At 43.9% G+C, this 20625-nt stretch overlaps 1 protein-coding gene across 1 annotated transcript in view; it reads left to right on the top strand.

Annotated features, from left to right (window-relative positions):
- The window catches only part of SPON1 (spondin 1), a 245183-nt gene that overhangs the window by 7421 nt on the left and 217137 nt on the right, over nt 1–20625 (top strand). The window contains exon 2 of the mRNA XM_070626401.1: nt 12615–12721. Within this exon, the coding sequence (XP_070482502.1) occupies nt 12615–12721 (107 nt within the window). The remainder of the gene's footprint in view (nt 1–12614; nt 12722–20625) is intronic.

The raw sequence follows: 20625 nt of genomic DNA on the forward strand, positions 1-20625 counted from the left end.
GAGGAGAAGTGTAGTGTGTGTGTGTGTTGATAGGTTTCACACTGAGGAGATAAAAAGGGCCAATATGTCAGAGTGACCAGTTCTCTGTCAGCCTCTACCTCAGTAAAGGTGGAACCTACAGGGAAAGAAAGCAATGGAGGAAGAAGTGGATAAAGCAAGAAAATGAGAGAGAGGAATAAGGAGGAGAAGAAGAAAAAAGAAATTTAAAGAAAAGATGAAAAACACTGGGGTATACATTCGGAATGAAAATGAGAGAAGTCATTTGAGTACAGTGGAGTCCCATCTTACTTGAGGGTTAGGTTCAAGAGGCACCAGGGAAAGCAAAAATCACATCAGTCAAAATTATTCCTCAAAAGTCCTTTGGGGCTGGCCCTAGGGCAGAGTGGTTAAATTCGCGCACTCTGCTTCCGCGGCCCAGGGTTTTGCCAGTTCGGATCTTGGGCGTGGACACGGTACTGCTCATCAGGCCATGCTGAGGCTACCTCTCATGTAGCACAACCAGAAGGACCTACAGCTAGAATATACAACTATGTACTGGGGGGCTTTGGGGAGAAGGAGAAGAAGGAAAAAACAAAAGAAGATTGGCAAAAGATGCCAGCTCAGGTGCCAATCTTTAAAAAACAAAGTCCTTTGAAATTGTACGTAAAATATAACACAGATACTAGATTCAGCCTCGCCTTATTTATGTACCCCTCCAGAGAGTTTTGTTAGTGGGGAATAGAAACAAACTGACATTTCTCAATAAGTCCAGCACTTCTCGTTTTCCCCCCAGGACTGGGAGAGACTGATGTTTCCTCAGCTGAGTACCAGATAAGGCAATTGGCTTGCTTGTCCTTAAGCACTGACATGACAAGGGTGGTTATTCACTATAAGATGGAGCGGGGCAACTGAGGGTCTCATCTCACGCATGCTCTAGCACACGCATGCCTTGAATGGAGTGGCAGGTGGCCCCTATCTAAAGTATTATTTCCTCCCTCTGGTTGTTCTCCGACAGTGTGCATTTGTGTTTGATGATATTGTAGGCACGTCTGCTGGAGCACAGACGGCATCAGGGAGCTCACGATGTCACAGAAAGCTTTCAGTGTGGCTGGCCAGCTCTTGCTGATATTAAATTTCCCATTTTTACAGGGTGTCTGGTCTGGGCTGGAGTTGAGGCTGAGATAGGAAGGGTAAGGAGGGAGGGAACATCACCAGAAGTCCTTTGTGAGCTCTACAGAGACGAGGCTTCTAACTTTCACAGAAGATTCAAAACTACCATGAAAACTTCAGGGAAATGTAAATGGGGCCTCACATCTACTGATTGCTAAGGCCCAGGAGACTCATGGGAGATAACTTGAATCCTATCTACAGTTGTCATTCAGATATTTGCAAATATGTCTCACAGATTGGGTGAGAGAGGGGAAGGGCAGGGAAGCACAAACCACTGGGTGTGGGGCATGGCAGTGTGGGAAGGTGGGCAGACTCAGGGCAGGCCATGAAAAGTAAACAGTGCTTCAGGAAGCTCTTCTGATGCTCCTCCTCTCCCCTCTCCTCCTTTTCTCCTTCTCCTCCTCCTCTTCCTTCTTCTGCATCTTCTTCTCCTCCTTTTCTTTCTCCTCCTTCTCCTCACAGCAGCAACACTGCCCTCTGAGTTTTCCAAACACACTACACTCATTCTCGCCCCAGGGCCTTTGTATATGCTCTTCTCCATGCCTGGAATGCTCATCCTTTTGTATGGGATCTTTGTATGGCTCACTCGTTGTCTTTTAAGTTTCAGCTCAGATGTCATCTCTTTAAAGAGGCTCCTCTGACCACCAGTTTATGTTTCCTGTTACTTTTGCTGGTTTTTTTCATAGCCCTTAACCACTCTCTGAAATGACCTTGTTTATCATCTGCCTCCTTCAACCAGAATATAAGCTTTATGAGGGCAAGGATTGTATCTTTCTTATTTGCCTTTTTATTTCCGGCACCAAGAACAGAGGGGGCCCTCATCCATATTCCCAGGCACTAAACGTAACAGGCACTAAATCATTATTTGTTGAAAGAGTTAATGTATCGCTTAAACCCCAAGAAGGCTGGTGTGAGATGTCCCTCCAAGACAGCTAGATGGAGGGAAGGGAAAGCGATTCTCTCTCAGCCAGAGACAGGTGAGACCAAGGGATGGGGACAGATAGCAAGGAGCTCCAGGTGATGGCAGCTGAGAGGATACCCAGTGCCCTGAGGGCATTGGCTGGAGGTTGAGGCAGGCACATGGCCTGGGTCCAGGGTGAAGACTGTTGGGAGAGAAGAGGTCAGCAGTGGTGAACATGGTGGGAAGTTGGATCATCGATGGTTCAGAGGTGAAGAGGAGAACGACAGCAAGCACAGAACAAAGGGAAGAGGCTGCCAGCTTCAGACTCTGACTCTGATTATACAGAGAACAGGGCAGAGGGCATTGTTGGCCCATCGAACCTAGACCGGTTATTAAAGTGACTTTTCCTGCAATCAGCACTTTGTGGGTTCATTTGTGTGGTTTCCAAGCCTAGCCATGCATCAGAATCCCTTGGAAAGTTTTTAAAAAAACAGCTTCACTGCCTGCCCCCCAACCCCCAACAAAGGGCTGGATTCCAGGAATCTATGTTCTTTCTTTTTTTTCCTTTTAAAGCAAGATAGTGAGACACAAAGGGAAGGTGGCCAAAAGGTGGTCACCTTCCTTTGAGTGTACTTCCCCACCACCACCTCTCCCAGCCCTGCCCCAGCCTCCCACGTCCCACAGGCTTTAGCCCCGGTCACATCACTGCTTTATCCTGGTACAGTGGGACATCAGTAAAGTGGCCAGTGGAAAATCCTCAAAGCTGAGTGATGGCAGCATTCCCCTGCCTTGGCAGTGGAGTGGTAGGGAGAGAAGAATCTAGGCTTCCTTTAAGTGACAACACTCACAGACTGGCGAAGCCCGAGCTAAGGCTGACCTAGTTGTCCTTTGCTGCCAACGTCTGCCTGTCATGTAACTTCCACTCATTGGTCCAGGTTCTGCCCTTTGGAGTCAAGCAAAATAAGGTCTCCCCTTGACCATATGTCAGCCCTTGAGGTGTTTGTGGAGAAACAGCAAGGATGACTTCTCTTCTGACTAAAATGCCCCGTTTCTTCAGCCTTTCTTTATAGGATGCTGCTTCTTGTTCCCTTTGTGCTCCAGATGTGCTCTGATCCGGGCAGAACATGGCGGAGTGATTATCTCCCTGGTCCTGGACACTGTGTTTGTGTTAAGCTTGCCAGGTCTTATGCTTGCTGTTTTGGCAGCTGTGTTGTGCTCTGGGATCATGCTGAGCTTGTAGCCAGCCAAAATTCCTGTGATTTGCTGGGAAGGCCTGCTGCCCTCCTCACCCTATACTGGTGTAACTGGTCCTGGAACAGAAGATTTGACATGATTTCCACATTAGAGTTAGTGCAGCATGTTTGGGTCCATCCCTGTAGCTGTCAACCATTCATGAATCTGGGTTCTGTCATTGAGTGACTTATCCGCATAATCTAATTTGAGATTATCCACAATTTTGATAAGCAAGCCTTAGAAGTCTTTATCAAAGAAGTTGACAAGAATGTGGAATAAGTCAGGGCTCAGAACAGAGCCCTTTGACATTCCTTGAGTCTTTCCCTAAAGCTGACACTTAGTTAAATAGTTTTGAAGTCAACTAAATTGCTTTCATCTCAGTGATGTTGAAATACCAGCTGCCACCCCCCTGGTCAGTCACTTCAGTTAAGTCATGAATACTGTTTCCTTAGCCTGCTAATGAGTTGTATAATCTAGGCAAATTTATTTTCTTTCTTTGCTTTAAAATTAGTCAGAACTCTTTCCACTGCAAGTAACAGGAACAGAGTCAAACTAAGAAGCAAAAATGAGAACTATTAAGTCCCATATTTGGAAAGTTCAGAGGTGGGTCTGGCTTCACATGCAAATGGATCTAGGGACTCAAATGGGACCTCTCTCTCCCCTTCCCTCTCTCCTTTCCACTCCTTGCTTCCACCTTCTCTGTCTTGCTCCTTCCATCTTTTTTCTCTTGGCTGTGTTTCTGTGTGTGGTCCTCATTTTTCTTACTACAGATAAACTTTCTCCAAATGACAGGGAAGATAGCTGCCAACAACCTTCAATGGAAAAAATGTTCAATTAGTTCTGTAACTAAAAGAAAAGCCTTTTTCCTTTAACTCCAAACTGGAAAATCCCAGGGAAGGATTCTGATTGGTCCAGCTTGGGTCACATACCCAGAGAAATGGGGTATGATCTAGAGATAGACTGGATCTGGGTCACAGTCACTTTTGTGACATCATATTTCAAGAGAGAGAGGGGTACTGTTATTGCCAGCCGCAAAGACCACACTGTCAGAGTAGGGGAAGAAGTGGGGGTCTTAGACAACATGTATCCCTTAGAGCTTCCTGCCCTCATCCAAATTTCCTGCTATGTTCTCTTGGCTGACAAATCTCCACTTCCCCAAGAGCATCCTTCCCATCCATTCCTCTTTCTCTCCACATGCTGATCGGCTCAGGGCCCCTTCATCTGGCTCCCAGCTGTCCCATGATGAAATAGCACATGGTGGAAAGAATGAACATCTATTGAGCAGTTGCAACAGGTCATATATGTTACTCCTTTAATATTTATGACAAATCCATGAGATGATAATGATCCCTATTTTATAGAGGACACTGATTTATTTTTTGATATATTTTCAGCAAACATTTATATATACTTACCATTACAAATATTAACACATTAGCTGTTACAATAACATGCCATTTTACAGGAGATTAGACACTGAGGCAATGAGATGCTGAGTGACTTGTCCAAGATTACACACAGCAAACAGAGGGGAATTTGAACCCAAGTCTGTTAGCTACATCTTTATAGAAAAACAGTTTTCAATTTTAAATATGCATAATATTTACTGTGGAATGGGAGATGTTTCATCTCTGCCTGGGGATGCTGGGAGCCTTGGCTGGAGAAGATCATTTTGGGGGAAAGTATCCAATCCCCCCATACACAGTTGCTCACCTTTAGACTTCTAGCCCTGCCTTCCTAGCTGTCAGCCCATTACCAGCATCTTCTGCCTGATCCTGGCTGGGTGGGCTGAATTGTTGTGCCAGTTTCTAAGCGAAATATGTGAGTTGCAGCTCCCCAGAGCTCTGGAAGTTGTGCAGAGTGGGGAGGGGACCACCGTGGCTTATGTAACACTCCAGCGGTCCTTGTACCCCATGTTACAAGTTAACGCAGAAGCTGAAGTTCCCTGTAGTTGATATGTGGAGCAAGATGACTGGGGCATCTCAGTAACACATAGCACGTGGATGGCGGGGGCTGGTCATGCAATGGAGCTGGGATCAGGTTCAGGACCTTCTCAGTGAGGTTGGGGCTGGGGATTCTGAAACCCAGAGGCAGAGTTGGGAGGGTGATGGAACTGGATAAGATCCCAGTGAGGGCAGTATGCGTAGCAGATGAATTGAGTAACAGTTCATCAGAGTTTATTAAATGGTTGACACACCAACATTTGAAGGACCCAGAAAGCTATTTGAGAATTAGGTAGGATGGGAGTTTTCATATGACAAGTGTACCCAAGGATGGGGAGAACTCACCCTTCAGTGGAAATTTAAGGCCAGTCTCCAGTGTGAAACATCAGTCCTCATACAAACAAGGCAGGCCAGAGAGGCTCTTGCCACCTGGCTGGATTTTAGGGAAGCACGATTATCCAATAGTCACACAACTTCCAGCCTGATCTTCCTAAAACACAAATCTGAATGTGACATTCCCTAACCCAAACCCTTCAGGGCCTGCTCATCACCCCCAGGGTGGTATCCACACTTCTTAGCAAGACCTTGAAGGCTTTTCCCTCTACCCACGATGCTGTTACTTCTCTTGACCTCTGGACAAACTCCTATTCCTCATTCAACATGCAGCTCCAATGCCACCTCCTCCCTGAAGCCTCCTCTAACTCCCCCAGTCCCAGTAGACTCAGATGTTCCCTCTTCTGGGATCCCAGAGTGGTTTGTTCATGCCTCCATAATACCCATCATATGTCATAAAAAAATATCTACTGATATGTCTTTTTCTTAAAGTTATTAGACACGTAGAGGGCAGAGACCATGCTTTTTCTCTGTCTCCAGGGGTGTAGCACTGGGCTAGCACAGACAAGTGCTCAGTAAACAAAAGGATGAGGCAGACTGACATATTATACATGGAAGCCCATGGGAACTCTGGCAGAGGGACCAGAGCAGGAGTGAGCAAACTATGCATTGAAGACAAATGAACTCTTTTCTTTTAAAAAAAATTTATAGAGATGTAATTGACATATAACATTATATTAGTTTCGGATGTGAAATGATCACCACAGTAAATCTAGTTAACATCCATCACCAGACATAGCTACAATTTTTTTTCTTGTGATGAGAACTTTTAAGACTTACTGTCTTAGTAACTTTCAAATATGCAGTACAGTATTACTAACTATAGCCACCATGGTGTACACTACATTCCTAGGACTTACTTATTTTATAGCTGGAGGTTTGTACGTTTTGACCCCGCTCTCCCTCACCCCCTGCCTCTGGCAACCACCAGTCTGTTCTCTATATCCACGAGCTCTGTTTTTTTTGTTTTTTGCTTTTGTTTTTTGATTGTTTTTTAGATTCCACATATAAGTGAGATCATATGATATTTGTCTTTCTCTGTCTGACTTATTTCACTTAACAAAATCCCCTCAAGGGTCCTTCCATGTTGGAGCAAATGACAAGATTTCCTTCTTCTTATGGCTGAATAATATTCCATTGTATATATATGCCACATTTTCTTTATCCATTCATCCGTCAATGGACACTTAAATTGTTTCCATACCTTGGCTACTGTAAATAATGCTGCAATGAACATGGGCACGCAGGTATCTTTTCGAGTTAGTGTTTTCATTTTCTTCAGATAAATACCCAGAAGTGGAATTGCTGGATCATATGGCAGTTCTATTTTTAATTATTTGAGGAAGCTCCATACTGTTTTACATAGCGGTTGCACCAACTTAGAACCCTTTTTCATTCATTTATTCAACAAGTATTTCTTGAGCTTTTACTATGTGTTAAGAGGTATGCTAGACGCTAAAGACACAGTGTAGTCCAAGGCAGACTTGGTCTCTGCTCTCATGGAGCTTACAGGTTATTAGGGGAGACTGACATTTAACAAACAATCCACAAATATTTAATTAAAATTGAGTGAGAGGCATTCAAGAAAAGGAGAGGGATATTGACAGGATATATTTTATGGGGGTGGGAGGGGCTGAGAGGTCCTCACGGGGCACTTTATGTTGAGTGTGATAAGCTGCAAGGAGACCCGTTCATTATAAGGACCTACCCAGATCTCCTTATAACCTGGCCCCGTGAGGATCGTCCCCGAAGAGAGTCATCTCCATTGCAGTCTTCTTAGTGGTCCTTCATTGGCACCTATTAGAGTTTTTCTTTGGAAGTTCAATCATTGTTCCTGAGGACTAGCTCTCTGAAACTCACTGTTGGTTAACTGGCTTGCTGAGCATCATGATCTTCATCATCATAATCATTTTCGTTAACATCTTCATCGTCCCCAGCTTCGCCATCACCATCAGCACCACCACCACCACTGCCACCATCATCAGGCTTTACAATTATTGAATCTTTTATATGTGCCAAGCACTGTGATAAATGTTTATTTAATCCTCCACATTCCTAAGAGAAACTCAATATCATTAACCTCTTTTTAAAAATGAGGAAAGAGGGAGATTAAGTAACTTGCCAGAGGTCACATAATTAATAAGTGGCAGCTTTGGGATTCTAATCTGAAATCTTTGCTCTTAACCAGTTCCCTGAAGGTCCTCACAGGATGGCTCCGAATGAACTTTAAAAAAAATCCTTCATAAGCAATTTTCTTGAATTTCTTGGGTCTCGTAATGGCCTCTCTTGGGAGACACTTGGGAGGAGTCATTAGAGAGAAGATTCTATTATTTCTTGCCAAGCAGTCATCTTCAGTCATTACTGGGACTCAGAACACACTGCACATTTGCTCCTTTCAGGACAGTCATATAATAGGGTTCTCTGGAGGGACAGGGTCTCCTCTCTTCCCTCAAATTATACTGTATAAGACCACCATTACCAGTGCTAATTATGGATTGAAACCCCACACTGAGTTCAGCTCCAATGCCCCCATCCTGTGTGTTATATTCAATAAGGTGGAGTAGAATCTCAATTTTCTAGAACCTACAGGAATGCAGCATTCTGGCAAGTTCAGTGTATGATCAACCTTTTAAGTGCACTGCTGGAAATGCAGTAGTATTTTATTGTGGATTTAATTTTATTTCCCTGTTGACTAGTGAGGTTGAGTGTCTTTTCCTATACTTATTGGCCCATTTGGACACCTTCTTTTATGAAGTATCAGTTCATGTGTTTTGCCTATTTTTTTCTGTTGGGTTGTTTATCTTTTTCGTATTGATTTGAAAGAGTTCTTTATATATTTTTGGATAAAAGTCAGTTGCTGGTTGTATGGATTGCAAATATCGTCTTCCACGCTGTGGCTTACGTTTTTTAATGGTGTCTTTTGATGAGCAGAATTTTGATATCACTCTTGATATCACTGCCTTTATGTATCTTCTCCTTTATTGTCACTGTTTTTTAACGTTCTGTTTAAACACTGTTTCCTACTCCAAGGTCAGTCACGTTTTATCCAGTGCTACCTTCTACAAACTTTATTGTCTTACTTTACATATTTAGCTCTACAATCTATGTGAGATTTATTTTGTGTATGAGGTCAGGTAAAGGCCAGGATTCACCGTTCTCTATATGGTTATCCAGTTGCGCTAGCACCATTTATTGAAAATGTCATCTTTTCCCCACTGCTCCTTTATCATAAATCAAGTTTCCATATATTTGTTGAACTTTTTCTGGACGCCAAACTGTTCAGTTGGCCTACTTTTCTTTCCTTGCTGTAGTACACTGGCTTAATTTCCATAGCTGCATAAGTCTTGATATCTGATAGCGTAAGCCCTCCAACTTTGCACTTCTTTCTCAAGATTGCCTTGGATATTCTTGACCCTTTGCATTTTCATATAAATTTTAGAATCAGCTTGTCAGTATCACAAAAAACGTGCTGGGATTTTAATCTAGAGTGTACTAAATCTATAAATCAATTTGAGAAGAATTGGCGTCTTGATAGTACGAAGTCTACCAGCCCATGAACACGATTCAGTAAATTTAATTGCACGTCAGCTCCGTGCTAATCACTGTGCTGACCTCAGATGTGGTTCTTGCCTTTGAAGGACTTACAAGTAGGTAAACAAAGACTTAACCACAAAGTATAATGTAATGTGATCATCTCATCGCTGCTAATAATAAGAGCTAATATTCATTAAGTGTCTATTATATGGCAAGCGTGATTTTAAGGACTTTACATGCCTTATTTCATTTACGCTTCACACTGATACTTTGAGGTAAATACTGTTATTATATCCATTGTACAGGTATTTTAAATTTTAATTTATGAAAACTTTTTAAAATTATAGGTTAATTTCTTGGACTCAACAATGTCCAAAAAAAAAAAAAGCCCCCAGATCTTGATGGGGAAGTCAGAGGAAACACCACATAAAAGGTGAAAATTTAACTGATTTCTGAAGAAGTTTGCCAGGAATGGAGGAGTTGGAACATTCCAGGCATATGAGTAGTATGTGGGAAAAAAATGCTGTAGGGTGAGATGATTTGGCTTTTCAAGAAACTGCCAGTGAGTGAGTCCCAAGACGGAAATGCAGTGCTGTGGGAGTGGGAGTGTGGTTGGTGAGCTGGAGAGGCAGAGTCTGCAGGCCTCTCAGTGTGTGGGGTCTGAGCTTTATCCTGAAGGCAGTAACTGTGTGGTAGGGGTTATCTTAGGCTGGGTTCCCCAGAAGCAGACTTCATTCGTTTCCTAGGGCTGCCACATATATGATCACAAACCAGTGCGTTAAACCAACAGAAGTGTATTCTCTCACAGTTCTGGAAGCTAAAAGTCTGAAATCAAGGTGTCAGCAGAGTTGGTTCCTTGTGGAGGCTCTGAGGGAGAGCTCCTTCCATGCCTCTCCTAGTCTCTGGTAACGATCCTTGCCATTCCTTGGCTTGTGGATGCTTCCCCCCAATATCTGCCTCTGTCGGCACCTGGCATTCTTCCTGATGTGTCTCCATGTCTCTTCTTTTAAGGACACCAGTCATATTGGATTTAAGGCCCACCCTAATCCAGTATGATCTCATCTTAACTAATTATATCTGCAAAGACCCTATTTCCAAATAAAGTCACGTTCCTAGGCACTGGGAGTTAGGACTTCAACATATAATTTTGAAGAACACAATTTAACCCATAACACCAACCCTCAGGTGAGAATTGGGTGCAAGTGATTTATGAAGGACGTGCTCCTGGGGAAGCCAGTAGGGAGTGGGGAAGCAGGACAGGGAGGAGAAGCCCACCAGGCTGTGCCGGTCTCTCAGCGAGTTTCAGTCTGATCCTGCAGGGCCATTGTGAAGTGCCAGGTACCCCTCAGAGTTGTCCTCATCTGATGCAAGGGAACTGGGGCTTTCATATGAGCAAAGCAGGCTCCAGGACCTGAGGACAATCCTCAAAAAAGAGCCACAGGTGCTGGCCACTGGAAGCAAGGCATGTCAGCACCAGGGTCACGTTAAAATGGCAAAAACGAATTTGAGGCCATCTGGGCAGAGTACCTTTACTGTCACCTTCTTTGTCCTCTGCTCCCCTCCTCCAGAATTGTGTATAATGGCCTTAAAGGCCACCCCAGCTCACCCTAGACTGCTTTGAGGCTGGCTGGCTGTCCCTCAGAGATTGCAGCTCTTTCTCTGACATCATAACCATCATTTTCTGCTTGCCACTGCTGAGCACCCCACATTTCTTACTGTTCTTACTTTATCGTGCTTTTTTCTCATCCTTTCTTGTCCACTTTCTATCTTTATAGACACAAGTAGCCAAACAGAATGCTCCTTTATTTTTATGGGATGAACTAACCAATCAGAGCATGAGATTTGCAATCTTTGTGTCTCAAAGATCTTCTCTGAGATGTCATTGTGTCAGTGTCTCATGGACCACTGCTATGTTATCCAAGATGGTGGTTTTAGTTTTTGGAGCTTTGAGGTGCCTCATTTTCAGGACTGGAACTAAAAGTCCCTCCCCAGTAGGGAGTTGCTTATCAGAATCACATAAATATTATATGTTAAATGAATTGATTTTTAAATTTTTAAAACTTAGTAAGCACTTGTGGAGTACCCACACTATGACGAATGTACTCAGTGTGTGCAACCATGGGTGAAGTGTTAAACTGAGGAGTGGTCTGGCCCTACGTCTGCCTCTGGGTGGTCTTACTGCCTTGGGTGTGTCTGTTAACCTCTCTGCGTCTCTGTTTCCTATCTGTGAAATTCGAAGACTGGAGTGGAGGATTCTTGGGATAGCTTGAGGCTCTAATAGTCTATAATTCTACGTTTGACGACCAGAATCTTAGCACTTTAATGCAGGCAGTAAAGCAATTTAAACCTCAATTTACATCAATTTCAAGAAACTTGAATTGAGTGTCTATTAGATGCTAGGCTCTGTGCAAGGTGCAGGGGAACAAAGAGAATTCAAACCCAGCCCCTCTCCAGCATTAACTCACAGTCCAGTGGAAAAGGCAGGTAAAAAGAGAATCGCAATCCAATGCAGAAATTGCAGTAAACGATTTCCATCTCAGAAGACTGCGGATACCAAGGAAAGAGTGACCATCATTGCTAAGTACACCCTTGAGCCAGATTTCAGTGAAAGCATAGCTCTCTGAGTAGACGTGAGAAGGAATAGTATAACATAGATTCCTAACTCCAGCTGCTATAAAAACAATCCCCCACAAAAGAAGTTTATTTCCAGTTCATGCAAAGTACAGTATGGATGTTTCTGGTCAGTGAGAGATTCTCTGTGTGGTTATTCAGAAATCTAGGCTCCTTCCATCTTATGGTTCTACTGTGTTTCTCCTGGGACGCCACAGTCCTCTGCTGGATCTCCTGCACTCAGCAGGCGGAGGTGAGAGAGGGAGAGTAGAGCATGATGTGGAAAATTTGTATGGGCCAGGCTGGAAGTGGCATGCATCATGTCTGTCCCGGCTTTCCACTGGCAGAACAGAGGCGTAAGCAGACCTTATTGCAAGAGAGGCTGGGAATGTGGCCTAGCTGAGTGTCCACAAGAAGGAGGAAATGTATTTTGGAAAACACACAGCAGTCTCTGCACAAAGGGCATCCTACAGGAGTTTGTGCTGTGAGCAGCTAGATTTCTCCTGGGTCAATCTAGCGGAAGTGTAACATTAGAGAACTGTCAAGACTGGAGTTGCTGACCAGGGACTATCTCCAATTGCGGTCACTGGGAGACAGCTAACCACAGCCTTGGTTGCTTCAAGAATTCCCAAGTGAGATTGCAGTTCAGGCCTTTAGCAGGTTTTGAAATACAAGAGGAGCTGGGTGGAGAGGGTGAAAGCTCCCTACTCAAGGCATGAGCCTTTTCCAATGTCTGCTGCCCCTGCAACCCGCAGGCCTGGGATGCTGGTGGAGAACTCATGTCCATCCATTTGACAAATGGAAGACAGCTGATTCTTGTGCTTATAATCTGCTTTCTTCTCTCTCCACAGTGACACTTTCAGCTGCTCCACCCTCCTACTTCAGGGGATTCACATTAATTGCCCTCAAAGAGAACAGAGAGGGTGATAAGGAAGAAGACCATGCTGGGACCTTCCAGGTAAGGCCCCTCTGGGCTTTCTCAGCGGCCCTCCATGCCCTGGCAGGTAGAAGCCAAGTGAAAGGTGGACGGACTGACGAGCTGAGTGAAGGGAAAGGTGCAAGTGTCTGCAGGGGTTTCTTGTGCAGTTCCTTTGACGTTGGCCAGGTGGGCCGGGTCCACATGAAAGACCCATCACGGAGCAGGCAGCAAACGCCTCCAGTCTGTGTTGTGGCCTTCGGGGTCGGCCACCAGGCAGGGCTCTTCTGTGGCTCACAGTGCCTTCGGGCTGCAGAGAGTGCTGCACGGTGAGCCCTTGGAACCCTGGCGAGGCCCGCTGTTTTTGCTGTGCAGCCGTTTCATGATTGACTAGCGGTTCTCAAGTATAAACGGAACAAGAGCTGAGGATGGCCAGACTGGAGGGAGTTCAAAGCACAGGAGAACTATTAAGGGAATGAAGAGATGGATTTATGAGGGAAGATTAAAAGAATTAGATATGCTTTGCTTGGCTGAACGAACAGGGCCGGGTTTAAGAGGTGGTAATGGTCTTTGAATGTCAGTCCTCGCAGAGCAACCTCCTCCGGGGGAGCCTTCTTTTGACTTTGTACCAAAGGGCGCAGCAAGACGAAAGTGGGTCAGGGGAAGAAAGGGAATCTCAAAGGCGAGGGCCCTGACAGTGAGCCATATTCCACCGTGGAATAGTCTTCCGAGGGAAGTGGTGGGAAACTCATCCCCTTTCAGAGGTTTAGAAAGAGGCCGGCAAGTTGTCAGAACATGTCCCAGAAGGACTGGGGCAATCCTAGGAGGAGGCCTGGCCAAATTTGCTGTAACCGTTTCTCATCTCAAATTCCCATTGTTCTGGAATCCATTTTTATCTGGCACTTGCAAACTCAGAAGAAAAAAAGAAACCCAAGAAGAATACTTACACCCGTAGCTGGCTGCTGGGGACTCTGGTACCATTTGTGGGTTCCATTGAGGACCCTGCCCAAAATATCTTCCCCACCCAAAGGCATCTTTTAATCCCTTGTGGCCAGGTTGTAATTTTGAATCCTGTGATTAAAAACATTATTAATTGTTTTTAACATAAACAACAGTCCATTGTTTAGGATTCTGCGCTTCTGGCTTAGTGGGACTGTTAATTCCACGTTCATTGTAATGTCCTTCTATGCACCTAGATGGCAGGACCTTTCTTGGCTCATATCTGAAGGAATTAACCAATAATAATACTAACAATGACCAAGATTTATTGGGTACTTACCATATGCCAGCCACTAGGTTAAGTGCCTTACCTTATCTTGGTTTATCTAATCTTAATTTAGTTTACCTTGTCTTAGTTTAATTCTCAAAACAACCAAGTAGATAGGAATTATGATCCCTATTTTATAGATCAGGAAATTCAAACTAGACAGATTAAGTCACTTGCCTAAACGCGGAGAGTAAATAGTAAGGCCAGGCTCCTCTATCAGGTGTCTGATTCCAGAGACTAAACCGCTTCCCTGTAGTACTCAAGAAGCTCCTGGCACAGGTGTGTTTGGACAGTGCATCACTAGGGTTGTCAGAGGAAGGGAAGATTCAGGCACGCATTCAGCCCACAAAGCATTAAAATATATTCCCCTTGTCCTTGTTGTGCTGACTTACCTGGAGGTGTGGATGACTTAGATTCTGGGCAGCTGAGACATCTGGGTAGCTGAGTGTCAGGATGGGGGTGAGATGGAGAGAATGTGGTCTTAATTTTCACACAGACAAAGTTTATCTACTTTAAAATGATGCTTCAAGGTATATACCCAAAAGAATTGAAAGCAGGGACTTGAAGTTATTTGTACTCCCACGTTCGGAGCAGCATTATCCACAATAGCCGAAAGGCGGAAACAACCCAAACGTCCATTGATGGATGAAAGGAAAAACAAAATGTGGTATCTATATGAAGTGGAAAATTGATCAGCCTTAAAGAGGAAGGAAATTCTGATCCATGCTATAACACGGTTGAACCTTGAAGACGTTATGCTGAGTGAAATAAGGCAGTCATAAAAGGACAAATAGTGTTTGATTCCACTTATAGGAAGCATCTAGAGTAGTCAAATGCATAGAAACGGAAAGTAGAGGATGGTTGTCAGGGGATGCGGGGGAAGGGGACAAAGGGAATGATTGATGAGCAGGTGTGGAGTTTCGGTTTGGGAGGATAAAAAAGTTCTGGAGATGGATGGTGTGACGGTTGCACAACAGTATGAACATACTTAATGCCATTGAACTGTACACTTAAGAACGGTTAAAATGGTAAATTTTATGCTGTGCATATTCTACCACAGTTAAAAAAAAATGATGCCTGAGTTAAACCTAATGGGGGCATGATGTAGAGTTAGGCCTGATGGGTATATGGCTTATTTCCTAAATGCTGTTCTGTTTTTTTTTTTTTAAGATTTTATTTTTTCCTTTTTCTCCCTAAAGCCCCCCGGTACATAGTTGTGTATTCTTCGTTGTGGGTTCTTCTAGTTGTGGCATGTGGGACGCTGCCTCAGCGTGGTCTGATGAGCAGTGCCATGTCTGCGCCCAGGATTCGAACCAACGAAACACTGGGCCGCCTGCAGCGGAGCGCGCGAACTTAACCACTCGGCCACGGGGCCAGCCCCAATGCTGTTCTGTTTTAATTCAATAAATTGATCGTCCTCTTCAACTCACTGTTGTTCTGCTCAGCTAAATCTTGGTCTCTGCCACCAACTGGTGAATACAAAGCCCTGCTCACAGTGGGCAGTGAGTAAACGTTTGTTGAATGAATAAATGAACAAATGATTCTTTCTGCTAGCATCCATAACTCAGTCCTATTTGGAATTGTTTCAGAATTCCTATCTCTTTATGCATCCTCCCTTCTTCCTTGTCTTAGAGCTTCTCACATCCTTTCTTCTTTCCTCTCAGTGGTTCTCAGAGTGTGGTCTCTGGACCAGCAGCGTCAGCGCCATCTGGGAACTAGTTAGAAACACAAAGTCTCATGCCCCACGCAGACCTACTGAATCAGAAGCTCTGAGGGTGGGGCCCCCAGAACCAGTGTTTTAACAAGCCCTCAGGGTCGATCTAATGCACACTCAAATTTGACAACCAGTGTTCAAATGAGACATGGACCCAGCCCGCTCAACCTGAACTCCTCCATCATCACATCAACATATCCGTCTGCTCCTATCTTCTCATTGCTTCCACCAGCCATGGAGGGATCAAAGAGAGAAACAAATACGGAAAATGCCTAACATACACTAATAACGTTTGTGTGCCAGATCCTGTTCTAAGTGGTTTACATCGATTAACTGATTTGATCCTCAGAGCAACACTATGAAATGAGCATTGTTGTCCTGTTTTTCACGGATGAGGGAAGTGTGGCACAGAGCAACTAAGTAACCTTCTCAAGACCCCTCAGCTGTAAGTGGTAAAGCTGGGATTCAAACCCAGGCAGTCTGGCTCCAGGTGCCTGCTCCCAACCACGGTGTAAACCCCCTCTTAGTTTGTGTGCGTGTTAAGTGAAAACATGAGGGCCTACTATGACTTTTTATGGTAGTAGCCTCTGTGCCAATGGCTTTATATGTGTCATCTTACTTGGTTCTCACAGCAACCCTGTGAGGTCAGGATTGTTATCCCCATTTTCCAGATGATGAAACTGAGTCTCCAAGGGGTTAAGCAAATTGACCAAAGTAATTCAGTGTCTACAGGTGAAGGCAGAGGCAATCCTGTGCCAGTGATTTTCTCACACTTCATCTGCCACCCCTGCCCAGCCCTTGGGCATTAGATGCACACTCCACTTGGGTTCCCATCACCTCAGAGGTTGGAGGGGGAAGGGCCAGAGCTCGGGCCTCTGTTTTACCTCTCCTGCTTGAGTCACTGTGGTCTCTGTGTTTGCCCCCTGCTACTCTAGCATGAAAGTCTTTTCTGTCTGTACCAAAGCTGCCATCTTTGGAGTTATCCGTTTATTCATCAGCACTTATGGAGGGTCTCCTACGTGCCAGGCACTGAGGTAGCACTGGGGCTGCGATGGTGAGAAAAATACCCAGTCCTGCCCTCCTAGAGTTTACAGTGTCCTCCTTGTAACTGTACCTGAAATGACCTCTGCTGCCAACAGGCGTGGCAGGAAGTCAGCAAGTCCTCATTGGAACCTGAGTGGAGGATCAGAAACTACAAATGCCACGGTAATTTGAAAAATACATACGTGGTGATTAACAAATATTTGGATGTACTTCTTTGTTAACACTCTCCCTCCAAATATGACAGACCTTTGAGGACTTAGCAACAACAAAAAAATTCTAATACTCTAAGTCTGGTTAAAGATTACATTCTTAGCTCTAAAAGTAACTCTGAAAGGGGGTGATTTTGCCTCTAAAGAAGGGAGCCCTCACTGGGAGGGCATAGTCTTGCCACGTTCAAACACAATGAAAGCAAACTGCAATGCCCCTTCATACCCAGCGGGGAGGGGACGGGGCTGCTTGGGACAGGGAGAGGAAGGGTTACAGCTCTCACCACGTGGGCAGAGGGCCCGGGAAGGGGGCGGGGCTGCCTGCTCTGCTTCCAACGGCGGGCCAGCGTGGCAGCGCTGGCACAGACCACGGTGTCTGCCTCTGGCTGCCAGAAGGAAGAGACATGGAAACCTCTCTTTGATGGGCTAGCTGAGTGTACTCATGGTTAATTGAAAGTGACAAGGAATGCAGGGGCTGGACTGCCTGTGCAAAAGCTACCCACCAATCCTCTCAAATTGTATTCCTAAAAGCGAATTCCTCCCTGGAATGCTCACGGGCCAGCCAACTGCCCGGCTCTTTCTCCCACCTCCTCCAGGTCTCTGCTCAGATGTGCCTTTCCCAGGGAGGCCGCCCCCTCACCCTGTTTGAAACCTCATCCTCCTTCGCTCCTGGAGCTAGCCTCCCTACCCTCTTCTCCACTTAAGTTTTTCCATTGCTTTTATCGCCACCTGACATGCTGTCTGCTTCACTTGCTGACTTGAGTGCTATCTGCGCCTTCCGCTAAGTTATGAGCTCCACGAGGCAGGGATGTTTATCTGTCTTGTACCCTCAGCACCTCAAACTGCACCCTGCACAGAATAGCCACTCAAGTACTTATCAACACTATGCTAAGCTGCTAATTTATAACACCATTGCTTTATTTTATTTTTAATTTAAGGCCTATAGGTGTTGGCTAATTTAGGTAATAGTCTGCCAATCAAAGAAAGAAAGCCTCATTATAAAGGCATGTGCCTGAGAAGAGCCTTTATCAGTACTATACAAAAAAGGATCTTTTAATAACTAATTATCCCATATTCTTAATCACCTGTTTCTAAACTATTTTCATGATCTCTTCATTAACAATAAATATTTATTAGCAGTTAATGGGTTCTGAGCCACGTGAGAAGCTAAGAGGTTTTGACACACTTTTCTAGAAATAAAATGCTATTACAAGCCTCTTATTTGGAATTTTCTTAGTTTCTAGGAAAACTTTCCCTTGTTATATTCACCTAAGCTTAATCATGTTTCTATAATACTTTAGGAGTTTTCAATCTGCCATTCACTATTATAAATAATGGAGTAAAAACAGTTTCTTGCATAAAACTTTTTTCCCTATTTGGTATTATTTTGCTAGAGTAGTTTCCCAGAAGGGTAATTACATGTTCGTTCTTACGTTTTTGATGTGTGGTGTAAAGGTGGTCCCCACACCTCCTCCCAAAAAAATTCCACTCAGCACTCCTTTAACAACCTGGATACGGTTGTTCCATCATGGTAGCCACACCCACTGATGTGAAGGGAAAGATATATGCCCATATCAGGACTGGGCATCACAGGATGTGGGCAGGTCAAATTGATAGACCAAATCTAGCAAGATGAATGCTAATGGAGGAACACAGAAAGTCACCTACCTGGATCCAAGTAACCAGTTGCACATGTCCAAGAAGAGAGATTTGGATTTATGGCAGCATGTTAAGCAAACACACACAAAAAATACCCTAGGAGTTTTAGTTGCCTATAAGTAAGTTCAGAATGAGTCATCCATGAGATAGGATCACAACAAACGAATGAGGTCTTAGGATGCATCATAAAAGCATGAACACAGGAGGTAGATTTTCTCATGGGGTTCTTAATCCACCCTGAGAGAGCCCGCAATATACTCTTTCGGTCTCTATAGAGTACGCCTTTCTAGGGAACGAATATTACAGCATAAAAATACAGAGTTTTATTTCATCATTCATTTGTTTATTCAGATATTTCCATAGCATTCATAGCTCTCTGTACTTTTCCTTCAGAGTGGTTATTACACCTTAGAATTATGTATTTTTTGTAGGATTATTCTTTTAATATTGCTCTGCCCCACCAAATTATAGGGCAAAACCATATCTGTTTTGCTCACTACTGTATTTCTAATGACTAGCACTATGCTTGGCACATGGTGGACATTCAATAAATATTAGCTGAAATGAATTAATGAAAGCACTAATTACCAGCTATGGGAAGGGCAACATACTAGGCTCTGAGCATTTTGAGATGAATAATTAAGGCCTGGTCCCTGGTATTAGGAGGTCAAGATCTACGGGAGAACTTCCCAACCCTGGTATGCTATGTACACTGGTAGATCACAAATGGGTTATAGGAGAACCTAGATAAACATTTCCTTAGTTATTGGGGTGGTCTCATCTGTTTACTCTGGGGAAATGCTATCATTTCCTATGTGTGACCTAGAATAAAGAGACTTGTATAGAAAGAACTGTGTTGCAGCATGCTAAGTGCTATGATTGCTGCATGTGTGCAAATAAGAAAACAATCATTTGCAGGAAGTGAGGAGTGAGTGCTGATTTGGGAAGAGAGAAAGGATATTTATACAGATGGTAACTGTGAGTTGTCTCTTTGGGTGGTTGAAGTTTGCAGGTGGACAAGGGGTGAAGATGAAGGGTTTGTGTGAAGACCACTCTACTCTTTCCTCAGACCTCTATTTTAAAACTTTCTCTATTTTAATTTATCACTAAATCTTTTTTAACAAGTGCATACAACCCAGTGAGACCTCAGTAAAAGTTTTCTTAAATGAATGAACAAATGAATGAATGAATGAACCAGGAGATGAATGACGTGCCATGCTGCCCCCTTCCCTTCAGGAACTCAGTTGGTATAAAATGCCCCTGGGGAGCTGCGATCCTAAAAGAACCATCAAAAGAATACATTTTTTTTTTTTTAAGTACGGTTCTTTTTTTTTGGCTTGGAAATATTTGCCCTGAACTAACATCTGTTGCCAATCTTCTTTTCTTTTTTCTTTTTTTTCCCTCCTCAAAGCCCCAGTACATAGTTGCATATTCTAATCGTAAGTCCTTCTAGTTCTTCTATGTGAGTCAGCACCACAGCATGGCTACTGACACAAGAGTGCTGTGGTTCCACACTCCAGAAGCGAGCCCAGGCCACTGAAGAGGAGCGTGCTGAACTTTAACCACTAGGCCATCAAGGCTGACTCAAAAGAACACACTTTAAAAGCAATGTCAATACCTCTTGTTCAACACTTAGTTTTCTTTTTTTTTTTTAATTGCCACATAAAATCATTTGTAAGAAGAGCAAGAAGCAGTGGGCCATGTGAGTACCTGGGGTGGACGGGTCCTCAGGCTTCTACAACCCTGGTTTCCGGTGCCTGCTACCAGGAAGGACAAAAAATAGTTTCCTTCCAGGCAGGCAATGCCTGAGTCTGGGACCCAGACTCATGGAGACTTGAGTACCACTCTTCTCAACAGAGCACGCTCTTGTTTTGTGTTGGAAAACACAGAAAAAGATAGATACAAAGAAGGATAAAGAAGAAATGCAAATACATCATCTTATAACCTAAAGATAATCACTATTAACATTTGGGTGCATTTCCTTCCAGATTTTAAGAATAAACGCATATACATATATATACACATGCACATATATGCATATATGTAATTTTCAATA

Source organism: Equus przewalskii, chromosome 6 (genome assembly GCF_037783145.1).
Source record: "Equus przewalskii isolate Varuska chromosome 6, EquPr2, whole genome shotgun sequence".
Taxonomy (NCBI): Eukaryota; Metazoa; Chordata; class Mammalia; order Perissodactyla; family Equidae; genus Equus; species Equus przewalskii.